Consider the following 20,680-nt stretch of genomic DNA (forward strand, 5'->3'; position numbering starts at 1 on the left):
ATTCATTGAATAATGAGTAGCGGGCTTAATTTGAATATAAAAGTTGAAATTGTTTAAATAATAAATTACTCCCTACAAAAAACTCTATAAATATAATAAAATATTTGCACACAACTTTCATTTCATAATGTTCACAACATTATGGAGTTTTTTTTTTTTTTTTTTTTTTTTTTTTCAATAATGTCCTTAAAATATGTCATATTTGTCCGATTCATAAAGTTCATAATTGTACATATTCTTTATTTCATTATTTATTTTTATGTTGACCGGCGTTTGACATTGCTACATGATCGAATTTCATCAAATCAAAATTTGTTTATTACAACATTATCTTGTCTCCTTAAAGACAAATAAAAAAAAGATGCTAGTATCAGTACGGACCATGTTATTATTACTAGCATTTTTATGACTAATAAAAGTATGTATGGGATCGTAAATTATAGTTTCGGGTTGGTAAATGAAGATAAATTAAGCAAAAAGTAGATAATTAAGAAAACATGATTGATTGGATTTTGTAAATATTAGGACTAAATCTTGTGTTAATTTGGGAAATTAGTAACTTATTTTCGTTAAAGAAGTTAAAAATTTTATGATTTCAAGTATCTGATCGATTAATGTTTTGAAATAGATCTATGCTATACATCCTTTTCAAAATTTAATAAATAGGAAAAAAAATGAAGAAAAAACATAAGAAGGATTTGATTGGGAATTTGGAATTACTTAGTTATCATATTGGAACAAATAATAAACAAGTGGACCTAATAGTTTTATGTACTTTGCAACTAGTACCTACTATTTGGATGCCTTGTTTGAACAATTGTAAAGAGTTGATTTTCTAGTGAGAAATGGCAATTAATAGAAAGAGATAGGTCTCAAATGAGATGACATTTTCAAACTTTCAATAATAATTCAGATAATAGTTTACAAATATCGATCTTTATCAGTTTAGAGTGACAAACGAAACATATATGAAATTCAATTTTAGATTATCGGTAATTAACACCATAAAACTAAACTTAGAAAGCCAAATAAAATGTAAACGTTAACAATTACAAAAGAAATTGAATTAAATGATCAACCGAAGAAATTACAAGAGAAAAGTATTTTTCAGTATTATAAACATGAAAGAAAAATTACAAGTGCTAAGCTAGTCCTTTTTTTTCATGCAAAAAAAAAAAAAAAAAAAAAAAAAAAAACAAAACAAAAAAAAAAACCTAAGAATAATACATCTTATATATATAGCATCTAGTATTGCATTTCCTTTTTTTTTTTGGACCGACTCCTGTTTATGGTATGATCATCAGCATTAAGCTTTTCGCTAGCAAAATTAATTAATGAAAAAAGAAAATAAAAAAAATACAAACACTATAAGATTAGTAATGTACATAACAACATTACAATACGCCTAAGCTTTTTAAGTTTTAATAATTAGCATTATTGTTTAATATTAATGTTAAGTAGCACGATTAATCATCTCCATAAACTGCTGCATAGACTCTTGCCTTTGCAACCTCATATCCTCATTAAACTTGTTAATGAACGCCTCAACTCGACGATTCAACTCGTCCTGACCTAGTGATGGCTCTTTCCTCAACTTGTTAACTACTGTCACCGGTGGTGGTGGTGGTGGCGGCATGTAATCGGAACGCTCATGGAACGTCTCGGATTTCTTCACCACCGTGGGCATTGGAAAAGAGTCGTCGAGCAAGTCGATCTGACGGTCATGAGTTTCCCACGTATCGGACTTCTTAAGGTGCCTTGTTAATGGAATGTGTCGTCCTTCGGTTATGGCCTTCCAAGTGCTTTCTAGGGTATCATGTTTCTTTGGCTTGGATACTCTCAATGACTTTCCACCTATCATATGAAAATGAAATTGAATTGTCAAATTATGTTTAAAACAAAACTCATTATTACTAAGAAAGAAATGTTTTTGTTTACGGACGTAGAATGTATAATTTTGTGATCACATCATACTATATTAACGATGACTATTTCTCTCATCAAATAGTTTTGTTTCAGATCTAATAATAAATAATTAACCATATACGAGCATATATTCAACTTCATATATATTTTTGAAGGAATTATTATTTACAAGTATAGATACATCAATAATCAAATTTTTACATAGAAATATTTGAGTAAATCATGGAATATTTGGGGTATATGTGAAGTGTAACACCCTTATTATTAGTATTACATGCACCGACCACTGAAATTAGTGAGAATTGTTTTATTGATAACCTTAAATTCAGTTAGAGGTCAAAACAATAATTTTCAATGTATTCACACCAAGAGAATAGAGAAGAAGTTTAACTTAACTTTAAGAAGAAGAAAAAAAAAAATGAGAAAAAAAAAATGAGTACAAAAGTAGTTAGTCAACGTCAACTTTCCTAACGGCTCCATTAGATCTAATTTTTTTCTCACTACAGTAAAGCCACTTCATTTTTGTACGTTTTGTTGATTAATTTTAAAGTTAAACGAAGATTCCAGCGGATTAAAGTACATATATTAGATAAATTAATGTTTAGTCAAACGTCCCAATCTGATAACGCAACACCCAAATTACTCCTGAGATCTCAAATTCTCAACTAATTAATTGAACAACCTCTCCCCCCTTCACACCCGCGGGGCCGCGGATTAGATCATGAACACATGTACATGTTGCATATATCATGAACTTAAAATACGTATGCAATTATCTTAATTATGATTACTTAGAACTAAACCAAAAAAAGGAGCACATCCTATTTATAGGATATGTTTGGAAAAATAATCACATTATTAAACTGATGACTAATAAGTGATTCCAATTTGTCACACTTATCGACTTTGGTGATTTAATTTGCCCTATAACTTGTAAACCAGATAACGTGATAACTAATTATGAGAAAGGTTATAGTATGGTTACCTTCAGCAAGAGCGGGTTTATTAGCCTTAGCAGGACGCCGATGATGACCGAACCTCGAGGAAGCCGGTGGTTTCTCCGAAAAAATCTCCGGTGTGAACTTCTCTTGCCTCCTCAACGGAGACGAAGGCGGAGGAGTCCACGTGGGTCTCTCAACAACCGTAGATATTTTATCTTCTCTTCCCTTACTCACAACCTCCTCCTCAACAACTCTTTTTTCTCTCTCCTCCTCAACCACCCTATCAACATCCTTCATGGAAACGACGTCGTCGTAAAAACCAGCTCCGATAACATTATCAACAACAGCTTCCGCCACCGAAACGACACCGTACGGTGCAAACTGATCAGCACGAACGGCGATGACGTCATGATGCTGATGATGACCATGATGTTGCTGCTGATGCTGGCTCGGCAACTTGGTAGCCTCCACCGGCGCCGCCGTGTCGTGGTGGTTCGCTTGGTGGTTGTGGTGGAGGCGGGAGGTAGCAACGATGGTTAAGATGATAGCGTTGATGATGAAATAAAGATAAGGAGGGCGGAGCCACGAGCGGAGGGCGGTAAAAAGTGATGGTAAATCAGCACTAGTGGCGGCGGTGGCGGAGCTTAAAAGGTTTGGCATGGACATAAATAAAAGGATGGCAATGGAGAGGACTCCGGTTGACATCAACATTATTTGAACCGATGACATTATTAAGGTTTTTCCATTCGCCATAATAACAAGTAAAACAAAAAAGAACGGAGGTAATAATAATAATAACAATTTTTTATTTTATTTTACAACCGAGTATAGAATGAGGTATTAACAGAAAGGAGCGGAGGGAGTAATTATTGTTCGTTCGGAAAAGGAAAAAGAGAGGAGAGAGAAAATAAGAGTAAAGAGAATAATACTGTAGGAAGTATGGAGTTGCTTGGGGGAGTAGAAGGAAGGGAGGGAAAATTATATAGGAAGAGGAATAAAGGATGGTGGGGTTGAAGGGTGTTAACGCGGTTTATAGTAGAGTGAGAAGAATTTGCGCCGTTGGATTAGGATCATATGGTGATGGCAAAGTATGGGAGTTACTACTAATCAATTTGATTGCCCAATAATCAATACATGGGTCCTAACCAAATAAATACATGTATGTAAATACAATTTTCAAATTATATTTTATTTAAAAAATTCGGAAAAATGTGAGATGATTTATTTTCCTAAAAAATAAAATACTTTTTAAATTTATGCATATAATGACATATAGACGATATAGTATAACATTTAAAAGGGGACAATATATATTTTAGGTAGATAAATTTGAGTGTCAACATCAATATGTGCATTTTTTATTTTTTATTTTTTTTTTGTATTACTAGGTTGGTTGCTTTTTTTTTTTTTTTTTTTTTTTTTGACAAATACTAGGTTGGTTGTTAATTTAATTAGGGTGAGTTAAAGTTAACACTTATCAAAACCCTTATTTAAAATTTGCTTTAAATGTATGTTTCAAAAAAAAAAAAAAAAATTGCTTTAAATTTGACGATCTCTAGTACACATTTTTTTTTAGTTCAGTTCCATCAGTTCAGTTCAGTTCAGTTCAGGTCACATCATCAGCTCCTAATTTTTTTCTCTCATTTAATATTCATATCAGCTCAATTCAGTTCAATAAATGTGAACATGCCCTTAAGTGTGTAGGTAGGGGTGCTTATGGACGAGACAATTCGCAAGCTACTCAAAATCGACTCGGTCAAAATTCGACTTGAATTCGAGATTGACTCGAAATGTTAATGAGTCGAGTCGTGTAGCTCATTAATTACTTGATTCTAAAGCTCATGAGAACCTCAAATTTTTGTATATAATATTATATTTACTAAGAATTAAAACATTTTGTATAAAATATTTTTTTTTTTTTTATTGTGTCAAAAAAAAAAAAAGTTTTTTATTTACATGAATAATAAATTAAATAAACAAAACATTATTTATGTACTCATATTATCATATGTATATTTTCCAAGTGACATAATTAAAGAGAATGATGAGATGTTACAGTAAATAGATAATTCTTATAAGACGGATCAAATCACAAGCTACTCGAGATCAATTCGGTCAAACCTGGTCAAAGCTTGCTTGCATTACTTTCTTAAAATGCTAATATAATAGGATTGCTTTTGGAGTTTATTCCAAACATGTTCTTAGTTTTTTTTTTTTTTTTTCATTCTTTTTTTAATTTTTATTTAATTTAATATATGTAACAAACTTTAATTATATAAAAGCTTTTAGGACTTTTAGTCGTTGTAGACGAAAGAATCCTTTTCCATGTATTTTGTACATGCCGGTCTCTTGCCCGACAATTAGAAAATAGTCACTTACTCCGTTATATTATCTCCATTAAATATGGAGTAATATCGATTTTAACAAGTGCTTCATTTAAAGTAGATACTGTAAATTTATGTACTCCGTCTGTAATAAAGGATCAAGATAAATATTAAAATAGTTAATTGTAAAATGATTGTTAAAATCACGAGTAAGTCAATCTAATTATTTTCTTAAGAAAAAGGTCAATTTTATTATTATTTGATAATTGAATTAACATTTACACTTTTAGGTCTTTTTTTTTTAGCTTTTAGGCAGAGTAGAGCAGATTAACTCAAAAGAACAGGATTTTGTTTGGTAGCAGCTTTTTCCATACAAATAAACTCTGATCTATTTATTTGATTTTAATGTAAGTTTTATTGGTTGAATTTGTTTCCTTTTTTAATAAGTACATCTCCTTATTTGAGAAGGCGGTGAAAGGTGTGAAAATGTTCTCCCTTCATGTAGAATGTGCTATATACTCATATCAGTACTTCGTATATAATTATAGTGTTGTACTCAATGCAAATAGCATTTGGAATAAAAAACACCAAGCAAAGCTTGGCATAAATAATGATACCTAGTGGGGTAAGGTCGTAAGGATAAAGCCTTATAAACCTGAGGTTAGAAGTTCAAATATCAGTAGGGATACTTAATTAGGGTCCGTTCTCATTGACTGAACTGAACTGAAACGAAATAAATTGAACTGAACTAAACTGAACTGAGTTGAAATAAATATTTTATAAGAGAAGGAAATTAGGAGTTGAACTGAACTGAACTACTTTGAGCTGAACTGAACTGACTAGAGCTGAGCTGTACTAAAAATAAACTTATTAGAACAGGCCCTTAGAGGGTGGACATTTCCCTTACGTATCCTTACCCTTCTCCCCAAATCTCAAAGTATATGTATATATAGTCCGTAAATTCGATTTGGGTTGACTTGTAAGATAGTGAGAGGTACTAATCTAATTGAACTCCTCGTCTTAACTACTTAAAATAATTAAATTCAATTTTATCATCACTTAGGCCCCGTTCTCTTCACCTTAATTTTGCTGAATTGAAATTATTTTTACTGAACTAAAATTATTTTTGCTGAACTTAAATTATTTTTACTGAACTTTGATTGATTTTACTGAACTAAAATTATTTTTGCTGCAGTGAAATTAGTTTTACTGATTTTCTATTATAATTCTTCTTTAAGAAAACTGAATTTTACTGAACTGAACTTATTTTTACTGAACTGAAATTATTTTTATTGAATTGAAATTAATTCTATTTAACTGAACTGAAATTATTTTTACTTAATATTATTTTTATTGGTGAAGAGAACAGAGCCTTATAAGTAAATTGAAATAAGTTTAGCAAAGTCGTTACCTATTCTTTTTTTTACTCAATATTACAAACATTCCTTGTCCGTAAGGTAGGATGCTTTAATCTAATCCAAATGTAGTGTAGCGCAATTATTACAAAGTATTTAATTACCAATTGGATGTGGGTGTAGTGGTAATTGAGACTACAAGACAATGTTCGATCCCCCGCAACAACAATTGGGAGGGGACTGAAATCTAATTACCCAAAACTGATCATCGAATCTGGATTAGCCCAAAGGGTGAACCAGGTGGAACACTAAAGATAAAAAAAAAAAAATTCTTTATTTTATTTTCTTTTGGAAAATAAGGTAGGGTTTCTGAAAATATCTTACGGACAGTAGATCGCGAAAATGTCACGGTAATCACTAAAACTTTGGTAAATTAAAGCATGATACTTCTTACGAACAAATGATTATGTCTAGAATTTACATAACATTTTTTTATGCAAAACTGAAGATCTATTGCCAAATCTAGAAATTTTACGAAACTTTATGTAGCTCTTATGCCCATACATTGCGTACGGAATATATATATAGTAGACTATTGGCGCAGATTTCTACTGAACACTATTTTCATAATCAAGGCTCTTACTTTTAAATTAGGATCAGCAGACAAGAACGATGTAATGACCAAATCTGGCTATGTCTACATAAGATCGTTATGTGTGCGACACAACTGACATACAAAAGAAGCCTTAAAAAAATTGACATACAAAAGAGATTATATTAAACCGGCATCTCTCACAAATCAATTTATTGAAATTTGATGGCATGACTATCATGAGGTCAAACCTTACTAGCCTTTCAAAAAAAAAAAAGGTCAAACCTTACTATTAACGCAAATCTTGCTTAGTAAGTACGAGTATGTGAGATTTACTTGAATTGGAATATATAGTACTCAGCTCCCTACTCACTTAATTGTCTTTTGATCCATATTGCATGTACATATGATGAAGTATATGTAAAAATAAAGAAGTATAAATTGCGCAATATTAAAATACTTACATATATTTATATATATAATATTTTGACTTTTATAAAAGGCCTAATATATTTTGGTTTAGTTTATTAGTATTACTCTGTAATTACTACTAATGCTATTTGGAAAAATAATTGTTTGTAGTGTGGTCTTACCATAAAACAAAGTGTGTTATAACTACTATAAATAAAAATAACAATATCTGCTAATTTGTTTATGAGTGTTAATTGGCGAGTAAAAGATAGAAAATTATATGTGAGGAGAAAGATAGAGAGAATTTGCACATAATTATATAAAACGAAGGTAGTAATAATAATCTCCGTAACGATAATAATCCTAGTAATAATAATAAATAAAAAAAAGGACCGTTACCCGCGGGGGTTGTGTTATAGGATCCAGAAACGCCGGGAATAAGGTGGCGAGGGCCCATGCGCTATGCACGTGCTGTAGCCCCCATTTTTGATGACTGCCGACCATGTTGTTTTGCCAGCTGATTGTGCACACACTTGTACTACTTGCTACTCCTAAACAGAATTAGAATGCACTTTTACCTTTTTTCTCTAATTTTTAATCATTTTCCTAAAGAAAAAGTGTAACGATATTCATGTTTTTCTTTAGCCCCACCCATTTTCATTACATGAATGATATACTTTATTTGAGTAACCATTAATGTTGTTAAATTGGATGTGTGGTTGGGTTAAATTAAGATAACACTTCCATTTATTTATGTCAATCTAACAAATATATCTCCAATTACAGGTGTTAATTAGGTCGGGTTCAGTAATGTAAAATTGAGTTGGATCTATTTCTATTTCAATTTATGCTAAATTTTATATTCTTACAAGTCAAGGTTTAAATTGATTTTAATCTTTTCTACGTTACTTATAAGTGACTCGCCAAGTTCTTTAACGAGTATTCAACTTTTTCCTTCCAAATCATGTCATGTTTTTATTTGATGTATAAAGATATCTAAAATTTTATTTATATTTATGAACTTTGGATGTTTTATACGAGTTTTTGGATGTTTCATTGTCTCCATTATTTTGAATCTGACATGTCAAATGAAACATATTGATAAAGAATGAAAATTATTGATTGAGAATATGTAAACTATGGATTAAAATAATAGTAGTGTGAATATTATCTTCACATATTGTTTTATGTCTAACATGATCAGTAGTTTAAACATGAGAATAACCAAATTCTAATTCCAATTCAAGGAAATTGCACAATCTAACATGGTACCATAGTTAGGTTAGAATTGCGATTTTCACAATTTTCCCCTATTCTTCTTCACCCTTAGTCATCCTACCCTTGTGCATCCGATCATCACTAACTTGGGAGAAGTATCTCCATGTTACCATGTATTGAGAAATATTTACATCAAGCATACATTTTAACGTGTATATAAAAATAAAAGCGTTTTTAATAGTTTAGGTGGACATCAAACTTCTTAAGTATTGACTTATACAAGTATAATAGATAGATAATTTCAAATTTGTGCCAATGGTTATTAAAAATAATATACAAACTACATAGTTCATGTCTATTTAAAGGGAATTTTTTTGGAGAAATTTAATTTTGTTTTTAGATGATAAAAACCGACAAGTCACATGGACTGAGATGAGATTTACGACAAGTGTATATAAGTATGTCATCATAAATTAAATAATATTAAGGTCGTTTTCTGCGTATTTGCTGTTAGGATTTAATTAAAATGGTTGGAGTTGTTACATCAATCATACTAACAAAATCAGAAATTGTCTTTTGCAATTAACAAAATCAGAAATTATCTACTGCAATAAAATTATACTCAGTACTTTATATTATTCGCTAATCAGTGCTTAATTTAATTACATCCTTCCCTCTCTCAATTAAAAAATGTTAGTCAACCCAAATACATGTACACTAAAATAAAGTTAATTTGTATGATACGATGATTTAACTTCTAAGTGTGCATTATCGGATGTTCGCACTTGTCTGTTGATTATAATTATACTTTCTGTCAAAAAAAAAAAAAAATTATAATTATACGGAGTACTTATTTAATTATCTCGCTGACCTAAATACAATATTAATATTTTACTTTAAGATCACTATTATTTAACATGCATAACCAAAACTCTAATTGGCTAATTGCTTAAAAGTAAACTAAAGTTTAGGTGCACTTTTCATATTTTAAAATACAGCTAGCTACTTACTCCGTAGAAGTTTAGTTTAACATACATGAGGATTCAAATTTAACACTCAAACAAGAAAAAAAAAATGATAATTAAGTTGTACCATTATGATTTATGAAGTACAGTAGTATTGTTAATGTTCACACTTCTTTTAAAATTACTCCTCTTATCTTTTACCTCGTATTTCTTTTATTCTAGATTGTATTATTATTATTATTATTATTATTATTATTATTATTATTATTATTATTATTATTATTATTATTATTATTATTATTATTATTATTATTATTATTATTATTATTATTATTATTATTATTATTATTATTATTATTATTATTATTATTATTATTATTATTATTATTATTATTATTATTATTATTATTATTATTATTATTATTATTATTATTATTATTATTATTATTTATTTATTTATTTATTTATTTATTTTTTAATTAAACTGATAGAGTAAAACATATTCCCGAACTTCAACCATCAGTTTAAGCTTTTGGTTGAGTTGGTCCTCTAACATGGTATCAGAGCCAGCGTGACACAAAAGTTACGGGTTCGAATCTCATTCACCCCTCCTTCAAAGTGGAATTAATTCGCACCGGGTATGAGAGGGCCCATGTTGCATTCACACTTCTGGCCCAACGGGTTCTCGTGTGAGGGGGCGTGATAGAGTATAAAACATATTCCTGAGCTTCAACCATCAACCTGGGCCTCAACCATCAGTTTAAGCTTTTGGTTGAGTTGGTCCTCTAACATGGTATCAAAAGCCAGAGTGACACAAAGGTCACGGATTCGAATCTCATCCACCCCACCTTCAAAGTGGAATTAATTCGCACTAGGTATGGGTGGCCTGTGTTGCATCCACATTTCAAGCCCAAAGGGCCTTTCATGTGAGGCGGAGTGATAGAGTAAAACATATTCCTGGGTCTCAACCATCAGTTTAAGCTTTTGATTGAGTTGATCCTCTAACATTAACAATAGATTGTATTCGTGTTAATACATGGGATCTATTTTATTGATTTACAAATAATAAAATTTTATTAACAATTCTTCTATATATTACGTGTTTTGCTAACTCATGATATTGTTAATATACTACCACACACCATTTCTTTTTAGTTACAATAAAAGGGGTATTTTTTATGAGACAAGCATAAAAAATTTCTTTTGTTGCAATTAATAAAAAATAGAGGTAAATGATATAGTAATTATTTATTTTTTATTTATTTATTTATTTATTTATAATTGTTTTATTTTAATTTGCATGTTTATCAATGCACAATAATAATCATAAATATAATTATCTATGAGTATTATAAAATATTTTTTTTTATTACGGAGTAATATTTTGAGATTATATACTACGGAGTAAGACAAATCCAACATTGTGCAATCCATAATTTGCACAATACATAAAACTAGCTAAGCTAAGAAAACGAAAAAAAGAAAATAAATAGGTTAATCCAATAATATAATGAATAATACTCCCTTTTTAAAAATTTTGTTATTTGTTTTGTCAATTTTTTTTTTTTTTTTTTTTTTTTTTTTTGTTATTTGTTAAGTTTTAATTTAGTTAACTTTTATTACTTTAACTACAAATATACACTATTATAAAGATGAAAACTATATCAAGAAGTGGGATATTGTTATATTCGTCTTGAAATGAATTTTCTAAAAAACTGATTATAACTTTTGTTAACATATTTAATTGACATATTATTTGTGGTTAAAGATTTGCGGCATGAGAGATCAAAATGTCATCATCGTTGCATTTTTATTAAAAAATATTGTCTTAGTTTGATTAAAATGTTCACATAGATACATTAAATTATTACTTTGATCATTGTTTATGCTTATACAGAGAACATAAGATCATTATACTTCTTCCATTTTCTTTTCAAGCACCACTTTCCTAGCTATAACAATCACTTTTACTTGAGTGTATAACTTTTCTATTACAGCCGTTTTTTTTTATTACCATTTAATACTCGTATATATTTTGTATATAGTCATGCACGTAATATTCTCATTTTGTTTGAAGGAATAATCCCATAGTCTAAATAGCTCATTATTGAAATAATAATACGACCACCTTAACAAATAGAGCCTTAACAAATGTTATTTCAAATATTGAAATATACCCAAGCCTCTCCCCATCAAAATAATTTAAGTAGTGCTGATACATTAATTATAAAGCATTAAAAATTTAAAATGAAATCAACTAACTTATCCGAAAACCTGCAAAGATTTATCTTGTATAACTAATCCTTATTACTTTTGGACAAATTAAAGAATGTATGTAATTAATAGACATATGTCTACCCATTTCTGTCCATTCTTCTCATTAAACGAATTCATACACAATTTTTTTTTGTCAAAGTGATATAATTATATTAATAAAACGAAACACAAAATCTATAAAAAAATTTGAATCATGGGATGTTTCTTTCACGCAACGGTACTGTGGTATACAAGTATACAACTAACTAAAGCTTTTTAGAAAAAACAGTTTGACGGTTTATTTTAGTAGTGAAAATGATTTGGACTCATGCATCTAATATATTGTTTGATTATTTTCAAGGAAATTTTGACTTTTACCACCTTCAAATAACCACTTAATTGAATTTACCACCTCCAAAAAAAAAAAATTTACTTCATCACCAACAAAATTTCCAAAAATTCGGTTTTACCACCAACTAACGGATTCCGTCCACGAATCCGTTAGTAGGGCCCACCTTTTTGATGTTTCTTCTTCACCTTCCCCGATCTTCTGTGTAAACCAACCAGCAACGAAATCAACTACCTCGGTTGGTCGGAATTTCGTGTGTGACTAAGGAGGGGCCGGAATTTGGTGTGTGGGTTAGGGAGGTGGTCGGAATTAGGTGGTGGTTAGGGTTTTAGGAGTGCAAAATTTGGTGGTGGCTAGTGTTTTTAGAGAGGTTGGAATTAGAAGGGGCTTTATGAGTGGTCGGGATTTGGTGGCTAGGCGTTAATACCCAAAACCAAAACTAACACCCAAAATCTGAGAAGCCAAATCACCAACAACATGAATACAAATCGATTATCATCAACATTTCTACAAACCAAAGCAATTAATCCATTACAACACCCACAAATCGAAACCTCAAAACTAGAAAAAGAACTGGGTAAATCAAACCTTGTCAAATCGTTTTTAGCATCAAGCTCAGAACCCCACTTCAATGGAATCGATTCTAGGTGACTTCCATAGTTGAAGATAAGAAGACGACGGTCAGAGGAGAGAGAATGAACGAGATGAAGTCTGATTAAATGGGTGTTGCGGATTGATTAAGGAATGCCAAGCCTTGGAAACGCATTTGAAGCGAAGTAGTGATTTAGTGGGTAATCGGGTAAGAATGAAGGTGATTAACTCCATTGGAAGAGACGCCATTGCTTTGGATTCGAGAAAACAGAGCAAAAATAAATAAAAATTGGTGGAAAGGTGGTTGTGGCTATGTGGTGCGGTGGTGGGGCTGGTCGTAGCGGTTAGGTGGTGGGGGCTGGTCGTACCAGTTAGGTGGTGGGGCTGGTCGTAGCCGGTCGGCGGTGGGGGTCCCGACGGTGCCAGCAACACCGGTTGATTGATGGGATTTTTTAAATTTTTTTTTTGTTTTTTGTTTTTTTTTTTAAAAAACTTACCCAATAATATGGCGACACATGTGCAAGGTAGGCTCCACTAACGGATTTATGGACGGAATCCGTTAGTTGGAGGTGATTGGTGGTAAAAATGATGTTTTATTTTTTTATGAGGTGGTAAAGTAAATTTTTTTTTTTGGAGGTGGTAAATTCAATAAAGTCGTTATTTGAAGGTGGTAAAAATCAAAATTTCCTATTTTCAATCTTTTTTTTAATAACTTTTTTTTTCCGAATATTCTAATAAATAATTTAAATATGAGTATATTAATAGCTAAATTTGTGAATCGACAAATGTGAAATAAAATTATTGCGTTTTGGTAATTGAAAAAAAAAAGAAAAAAAAAAAAGAAAAGTGACGTAGATGAGTAAATGGTAGAAAGACTAAAGTGGCAGTTACAGTTTCTAGTTTCGAAGCAATTTCAGTTAATGGATAATGGACGGTGGAGAAAATGACCCATAAAATGTAATAAATAAAAAAAATGGAGCTAAAACAGTTGAAGTTAGTTATCTACTCGTGAGTTATGCTTAGATATTGACTGATCGGGCCGGGTCTCAATGGACTACCCATGTGTTTGTGTTTCTAGTGACAAGTCATTGTTATTGATCAACTACTTCTTTTGAAGAGTGAACTCTTATCAAACGGTTTCACATACTTCATGAGTAAGAAACAACCGTAAAAGGCAAAATCTATGGAGATTTTTTTTAAGAAGATTCCTTTTCAATTATTTTTATTATCAACGAAGAATATTCCACTTTTATTAACCTAATTGAATGGCAATAATCATCATGGGTTTTACGACACATATTTTTCGGTGTTTATTATTACATGCACCGTTTTGACTTTAATATTCATCGTCCCTCTTATTAATAATCAAGAATTTTGAATTGATTAGCATAAAACTTTGAATAGTAATAGAGTCTTATTCTCTTTGATATTGAGGATTATAGCAAGCTTTAATGTCCGTAACTATTCAACTAGATTATGCTTTAATATTAAGTTTCGATCAAGGTTATTAAAATTGAGATTATATTTTGAATCGGAATGGCCTCTCAGAATCGAATTTGTAGAATTGTAAGATTCTAAGGACATGCATAATCAAGACGTCATATCCAAATTTAATTGAAAATATTTAAATTTTAAGTTTAAACCTAATTATTATTAATAGAAAATAGTTGTTTACTCACTAAGCAACGAATAATTGACAATATATACTTATAAATAATGTTATAAGCATGTTTTAAACTTGTAAGGTTTTCGCTAGTTAAGAGAAATATGTAGAATCGGGTAAAATCATAAATCGAATCGTATGACTTACGTAAATCGTAAAATTGTCAGATTCTAAGATTTAAATCGGGATTTTAATTTAATCATCTATCTTAGAGATTGTCATCTATGATATACCACTACTAATTAATGTTTTTACAACCCGTCTTGTGTGTGGTTACCCACACCGTGTGACCACTTATAAAATAACAAAATAACCCTTATACTATAATACTAACCAAGTAACCCCTATATAATAATGACCGAGTAATTAACTCTTATAACACTAAACGAGTAACCCTATAACACCGATCATGTAACCCTTATTACACTAACGAATTAACCCATATGACAGCTAGCTGGTCATACAGTGTGACCAACCACATATAAAAAATTGTGATCGATGCTTTAAAGATAAAATTGCACGGGTTGTACAAATAGCTAGATTGCCTAAGTTTAGGTTAATTTGTGGATGTCAATTCATTACCAAAGTTGTAACTTTAGGTAATCAAGAATTCGAGGTAGATATTGGAAGTGGATTCTATTTGTATCACTGTCTTATACGTGTCTCCTTTTAGGTTAAAAATTAATAAATAAACAAGGATTTATGAACTCTCATTGAAGAGAGCAATTAGTGCCAATAGTAACGAGGAAGAGGTGGTGTTTTGGAGTAGAAAATATTTCTTTATTTTTTGTTATTTTCCTGTTGAACTTCAATTCTTCTACCTACTAACATTAATCTTGAAACAAATCAACTCGTATGAAACTTCCTTAACCCTTGTTTGATTTAAGAAGTTTCTTCACAAACATTTATAACCACTTTAAATTTGTATTAACTACTCGTAGTTTATACTGTGTATAAATTTTATATAATCCGTTTTATTATTGATAGCCCATTACTCAACATATTGTAGAATACAAACTCATTACAAACTCATTATATAAGAAAGCAGAAGAAAATTATTGGGTATCCCACGCCCTTGTTTTTTAAGGGTAAAGGGTTATCAATATTATTAATCCCAAGTACTTATGTGCCATTTTATTACTTAAAATTGTTTAAATCTAGCATGGGGACTATATCAATTATTCCTTCAATTTATTGATCATAACAAGATTCAGTGAACTTCAAGCCACTTGCAAGTTACAATACATCATGATTGCACTCTTTTATTGTGTTTTATTCAACTAATTTGCTTACAATATACGAAGTATAATACTCTTTATATGCTAATTTTCATATGTGGCTAGTCACATGGTGTGGCCAGTATACTCATTCGATCAGGGGTTATTTGGTCGGTTAAGGATTACTCAGTCAGATATTACCCGGTCAATGTTTGATATGTGTCAACCGCATGGTGTGGCTGAGGTTATTTGTAGGGTGTCACCTATATTCAGGGGTTACTTGTACGGGTTATTTGCATTATGAGATTACTTGTATGAGTTACTTGTAATTAGGGTTACTTGTATTCTGGGGTTACTTGTATTATGAGTAACACCAACAAGTAACCCCAGACCAAAACCCCACATCAAATCAATAACCCCTGACGAAAACAAGTAATACCCAGAATACAAGTAATACCTTACAAGTAAGTAAGTAACCCCTACTGCGCCATGTGGTCAGCCGCATATAAAAATTTATGTTGTTTAAAAAGTTCAAGCGAAGGAAATCAAATTACCGAAATACCTAGAAAGAGTTATAAGTAGAATTTGAAAGCTTTCACAATCTTGGATATGAAATAGTAGTTGAAGACTTGAAGTACATCTATTGTTAGAAACCGATTTTGGCATTCCACACTTTGATTTTAATTTATTGTAGATAAAGTGTAGTTTGCTTTAAATCAAATTATATATCAAAGTGTCAAGCTCAATTTATGAAGTATCAAAACCATCTTCGCGTGCACGTATTAATAATCGGTGGTTGATATCACACGGAGTAATTGTAAGGGAGCTTGAGCTATAAATGTACATATGTTAATGAAGTTATGAACCATGCTATACCATACGGTCCATTCGACCATACCCTGCCACATTCATGGTTCATGTTAGCCAAGTTGTACGTGGAAGGCAAAATATCAAAACGTTAATTACTCCATTAATTAAGCCTAAATTAAACTATGATCTTTTTATTTGTTGGAACATTACGTCATCCGTATAGATTTCTTCATTTAGTCACCTTAATTACTCCACCAAATTGTATACCTTTTCTCAAATAATTTAAATAATAATCTTTTCAAATTGATTTCCCTATGTCACGTAATCTTGTTATTATGAATAAATTAATTAATGTTGTGGAAGCTAGAGTTGGTGTAGTGCAAGATTTTATCTTTTATATACTCCGATTTTCTTTTTCTATTCTTTTAGTTTGGCTTTATGGTGACATTGAATGCATGGTACTTGTTAAGTGGTATTTCTACATCAATGAAAATTGCCGTTTATACATCGTATAATTCTTATTTTGGCGGTATTAATGTGTTTAATCAAGTTTGAAAAATGTTTCATCAAATTAAAGTAATATCTTGAATTCTTAATATAATGGATATTATAAATAACAAAAAAAAAAATATCAATAATAAAGGTGTAAACGAGCAAGCCAATAATATATCACTAAACAATTTGATGAAACATGAACCTAGGTATACTTGTTCATAAGAGTTTATGAACATTTTGTTTATTTATAATCATGAACAACATCATTAATAAGTAGGGGTGTTCGTAGTTTGAGTTTATAATTTGGACGTATGGGGCAATTTTGGGCATAATACATATCAAACCGTAAAAGTACGTACAATACCGTATTCAAACTCTCGATTAGTCCAGTCCTTATCGACCAGGCTAGAATTCACTACATGCAACATCCATGATACTTTAATCTCTCTTTCCACTAGAGTTGCAATCAAGTCATATTATCCAATAGTAGTCTTAAAAGTTTAAAGTAGGGAAACTTGAACATATATATTGTACATATGTCATATATGTTGTTGTCAATTCATCAAATTCTCTTGTACCAAAATATTATCCTTATCTTTATCATCAATTTAACAATTTAATTAATTAATTAATTAAGAAGGATAAGAAAATTCCTTAATTAGCTTGTTGAAGAATATAACTACTGCATTTGACATAATCACATAAACCTTACCTTGAAGAGGCGTGTGCTACAGTAAGTAAGACCAAATTAACTAATTTAACTATGATTCGAAAATGTGGATATCCTTATTAACTGCCAAGTTTACCTGTAGTTTATCCATTCTTCATTAATGGGTGGTGGAAGGATTAAAAACAACGCCCCATGCATTCGTCACTCGTACGACTTGTTATAAGACAATCAAGTTTTTTGTTTTTCATTTTTTGATTTTTATTTTATATAACTTTAGGTGATTTACTTAGTTAATTTTTATTTAATATTTTTATGTAACATATTTATGGCCGATGTTCTGTAAATTTAAGTATTGACTACAAGTCTACAACTTTTTGGGTAACTAGTTGTTGGTGCGCGCGCAATGCGCGCGCCCCCCCAACACTATGATCTTGATATGGATATTGGTGCGTGTTTTGTGTGCTGTTATCTTGAGAATCGTTAAGATATTGACTAATTGCATTGTATGCCTTAATTATATAGAAGTAGGAATGTAGATTAGTGATGTATATTGTGTTTTATATCAAGGCAAGTAATTATTAAGTGCCGCATATGTGATGTCAAAAAAAAAAAAAAAAAAAAATCATTGATTTATAAACAATCTTGTAGCAAATGAATCAATGTGTGCCCGTTAAAAACAAAAAAAAAATAAAAATAAAGTATGAGATGAGCATAGAAAATTAAACAATGTTACATATATGAACATCATTATTGGTGCAAAGGTAAATATTAACATTAATAAACATGTATAACATTGATTTTATTTATCATTTCTATTCATGTAACTATCCTGAGATACACGATTACATTATATTACACAATATTGAAGTTTAGTAAAAGTTTAATGAAAATCTAACTCAAAGTTTGACTTAAACAGTACATATAAGACAGTTTAGGATGGATTTAAGGTTAGTTTTTAGATAATAGGACTTTCACTCTTAAGAAATATGATACAAATTTTTCCAACTTATCCTGCATTCGCAAGTAGTGGCGTTGTAGGAATTCATTTGTTATTCTGTTGTAAATATTGCCATATAGTCGAAATACAATATTTCAACTTAAGCGTCCTACATCTTGTGGCACCATAGCAAAGCTGAATTTGTGTATGCTTATTGACATGAAAGAAGACTTTCCTAGCAAACTCTTTTTCGGCTCGCCTTCTCTCTCACAAGAGTCTTGACCCTTCTTTTTCTAGGCTCCTTATCTCTCTCTCACACACACACTCTCTCTCAATCTCTCTCTCTCTTTCCCGAAACTTTTTCTCTCCCTTCCTCCCTCCTCTATCCCATCCTCTCCCTTTTTCTTCCTTTCACTCTTTCTCCCCCTTCTTCGATCCATCTCCACTTTTGTCCCTCCATCCTCCATCTCTTTTTAAAGCTAGCTATTGCTATGATTGTACAAACAATACAGGTAAAAAAACACTTACGGATGAATCTAACACGATTTTCATAGAATGATTTTATTTTGGCTCCTTATAGCCTTTTGGTACTTTTTTTGTCTTAAAATTAGAGTTGATAATATTCAAAAATATTTACAACATATTTCACCCTTATTATTGAACCTAAGGTCATCCTTACTCGAAATATTTAAAAACAACTTCTTTGTTTAGTTTTTATTTATTACCAACCCATTTGAATATCATGCTGATAGACTACAGACAAACAATAGTGAAAATTTAACACTTGCTTCATCCTCTTCTTTTGTTTTTCTTCATTTTTACACTCTTAATCTCGCAATTAAATTATATTGATCATTAACTTATTGCTTTTTAACACTTGCTCTCATTATCACCCCTTCTAAAATGTTTATCTCTTTCGATCTCCTTTGTTGAAGTCTCTCATCCTTTTTCTTTCATTTTCATACTCCTAATTTCTATCCATTTCTCTACTTCGTAACCTTTTTTACTATCGTACATAAAACATGGTCTATTGAAGGGTTTCAAACCTCTTCCTTCCTCTATTGCCGCAAAATCTCTCTCTATCTCTTTCTCTCCCCTCTCTAAATCTATATAATTCCCCTTATATCCTCCATCACTAAGTAGTGAACTACATATTTGCCCTTACCTCTATTTCATGACCCAAGTATTCTTGATTTTCCTCATCATCATTCATTTCGTTTGCTTCCATGGCTCCCTCTCATCATTCACTCCTGATTTACTAATTTTCCCTTCCCTCACCTCCCTTTCCCCTCCCTTTCTCTATTATTGTTATCTAAACATAGTGTAAGAATGGTTTTTTTTGAAGTGCTTCCAACCTCTTCCTTCCTCTATTGTATCGAAATCTCTCTATATCTCAGTCTTTCTTTTTCTCTCTAATTTCTCTCTCTCTCTTTAATTTATCCGTCCTTCCTTCCTTATCCAATGGTGTAGCATAATTTACAAAGTTAATCCCTACTTGCTATCACTTCCCCCTCTTCTCATATCCCTTCTAACCCTTTTCCATCTTTGTTTACAACTTAACACTTTATTCATATGGTTTTACAAAACTTAAATTCTTTTTAAAAAGTGTTGTTTACCTAATCCTTGATTACATACTAAAGATGGACATCTAAAGAGTTCTTCATCTCGTTCCATTTCCTCAAAGCCTCTCACCATTTTTCTTTCTTCATTTCACAATCCTCTTTTTTTTTTTTAATTTTTTTTTTATCCATATTCCTCCCCCATAGGTTCTAAGTCTCTCTTATAATTAAACTCATACTAAGAATTGAAGTGTTTCTTACCTCTTTCCTCCTCTATTTACTCCCTCTCACTCATTTCTTTCTTTATTAGCCCAAACACTATGTGCGAGTAAAGATAAATTAAGTGAAAAAAGAAGAATAAATGAGGGAAGCATCATCAATCAGAAGTATTTATTTTTCTT

At 30.8% G+C, this 20,680-nt stretch overlaps 1 protein-coding gene across 1 annotated transcript; it reads right to left on the minus strand.

Annotated features, from left to right (window-relative positions):
- Positions 1-1,080: 1,080 nt before the first annotated feature.
- On the minus strand, positions 1,081-3,848 carry LOC145612172 (uncharacterized). The gene is made up of 2 exons (XM_081667551.1): positions 2,912-3,848; positions 1,081-1,854 (listed from the first exon to the last, which is right to left on the minus strand). The coding sequence occupies exons 1-2, from the start codon at positions 3,618-3,620 to the stop codon at positions 1,454-1,456; spliced, it is 1,110 nt and encodes a 369-aa protein (XP_081523677.1). The 5' UTR covers positions 3,621-3,848; the 3' UTR covers positions 1,081-1,453.
- Between the last annotated feature and the right edge of the window lie 16,832 nt (positions 3,849-20,680).

Source organism: Chenopodium album, chromosome 24 (genome assembly GCF_948465745.1).
Source record: "Chenopodium album chromosome 24, dcCheAlbu1.1, whole genome shotgun sequence".
NCBI classification, from domain to species: Eukaryota; Viridiplantae; Streptophyta; class Magnoliopsida; order Caryophyllales; family Amaranthaceae; genus Chenopodium; species Chenopodium album.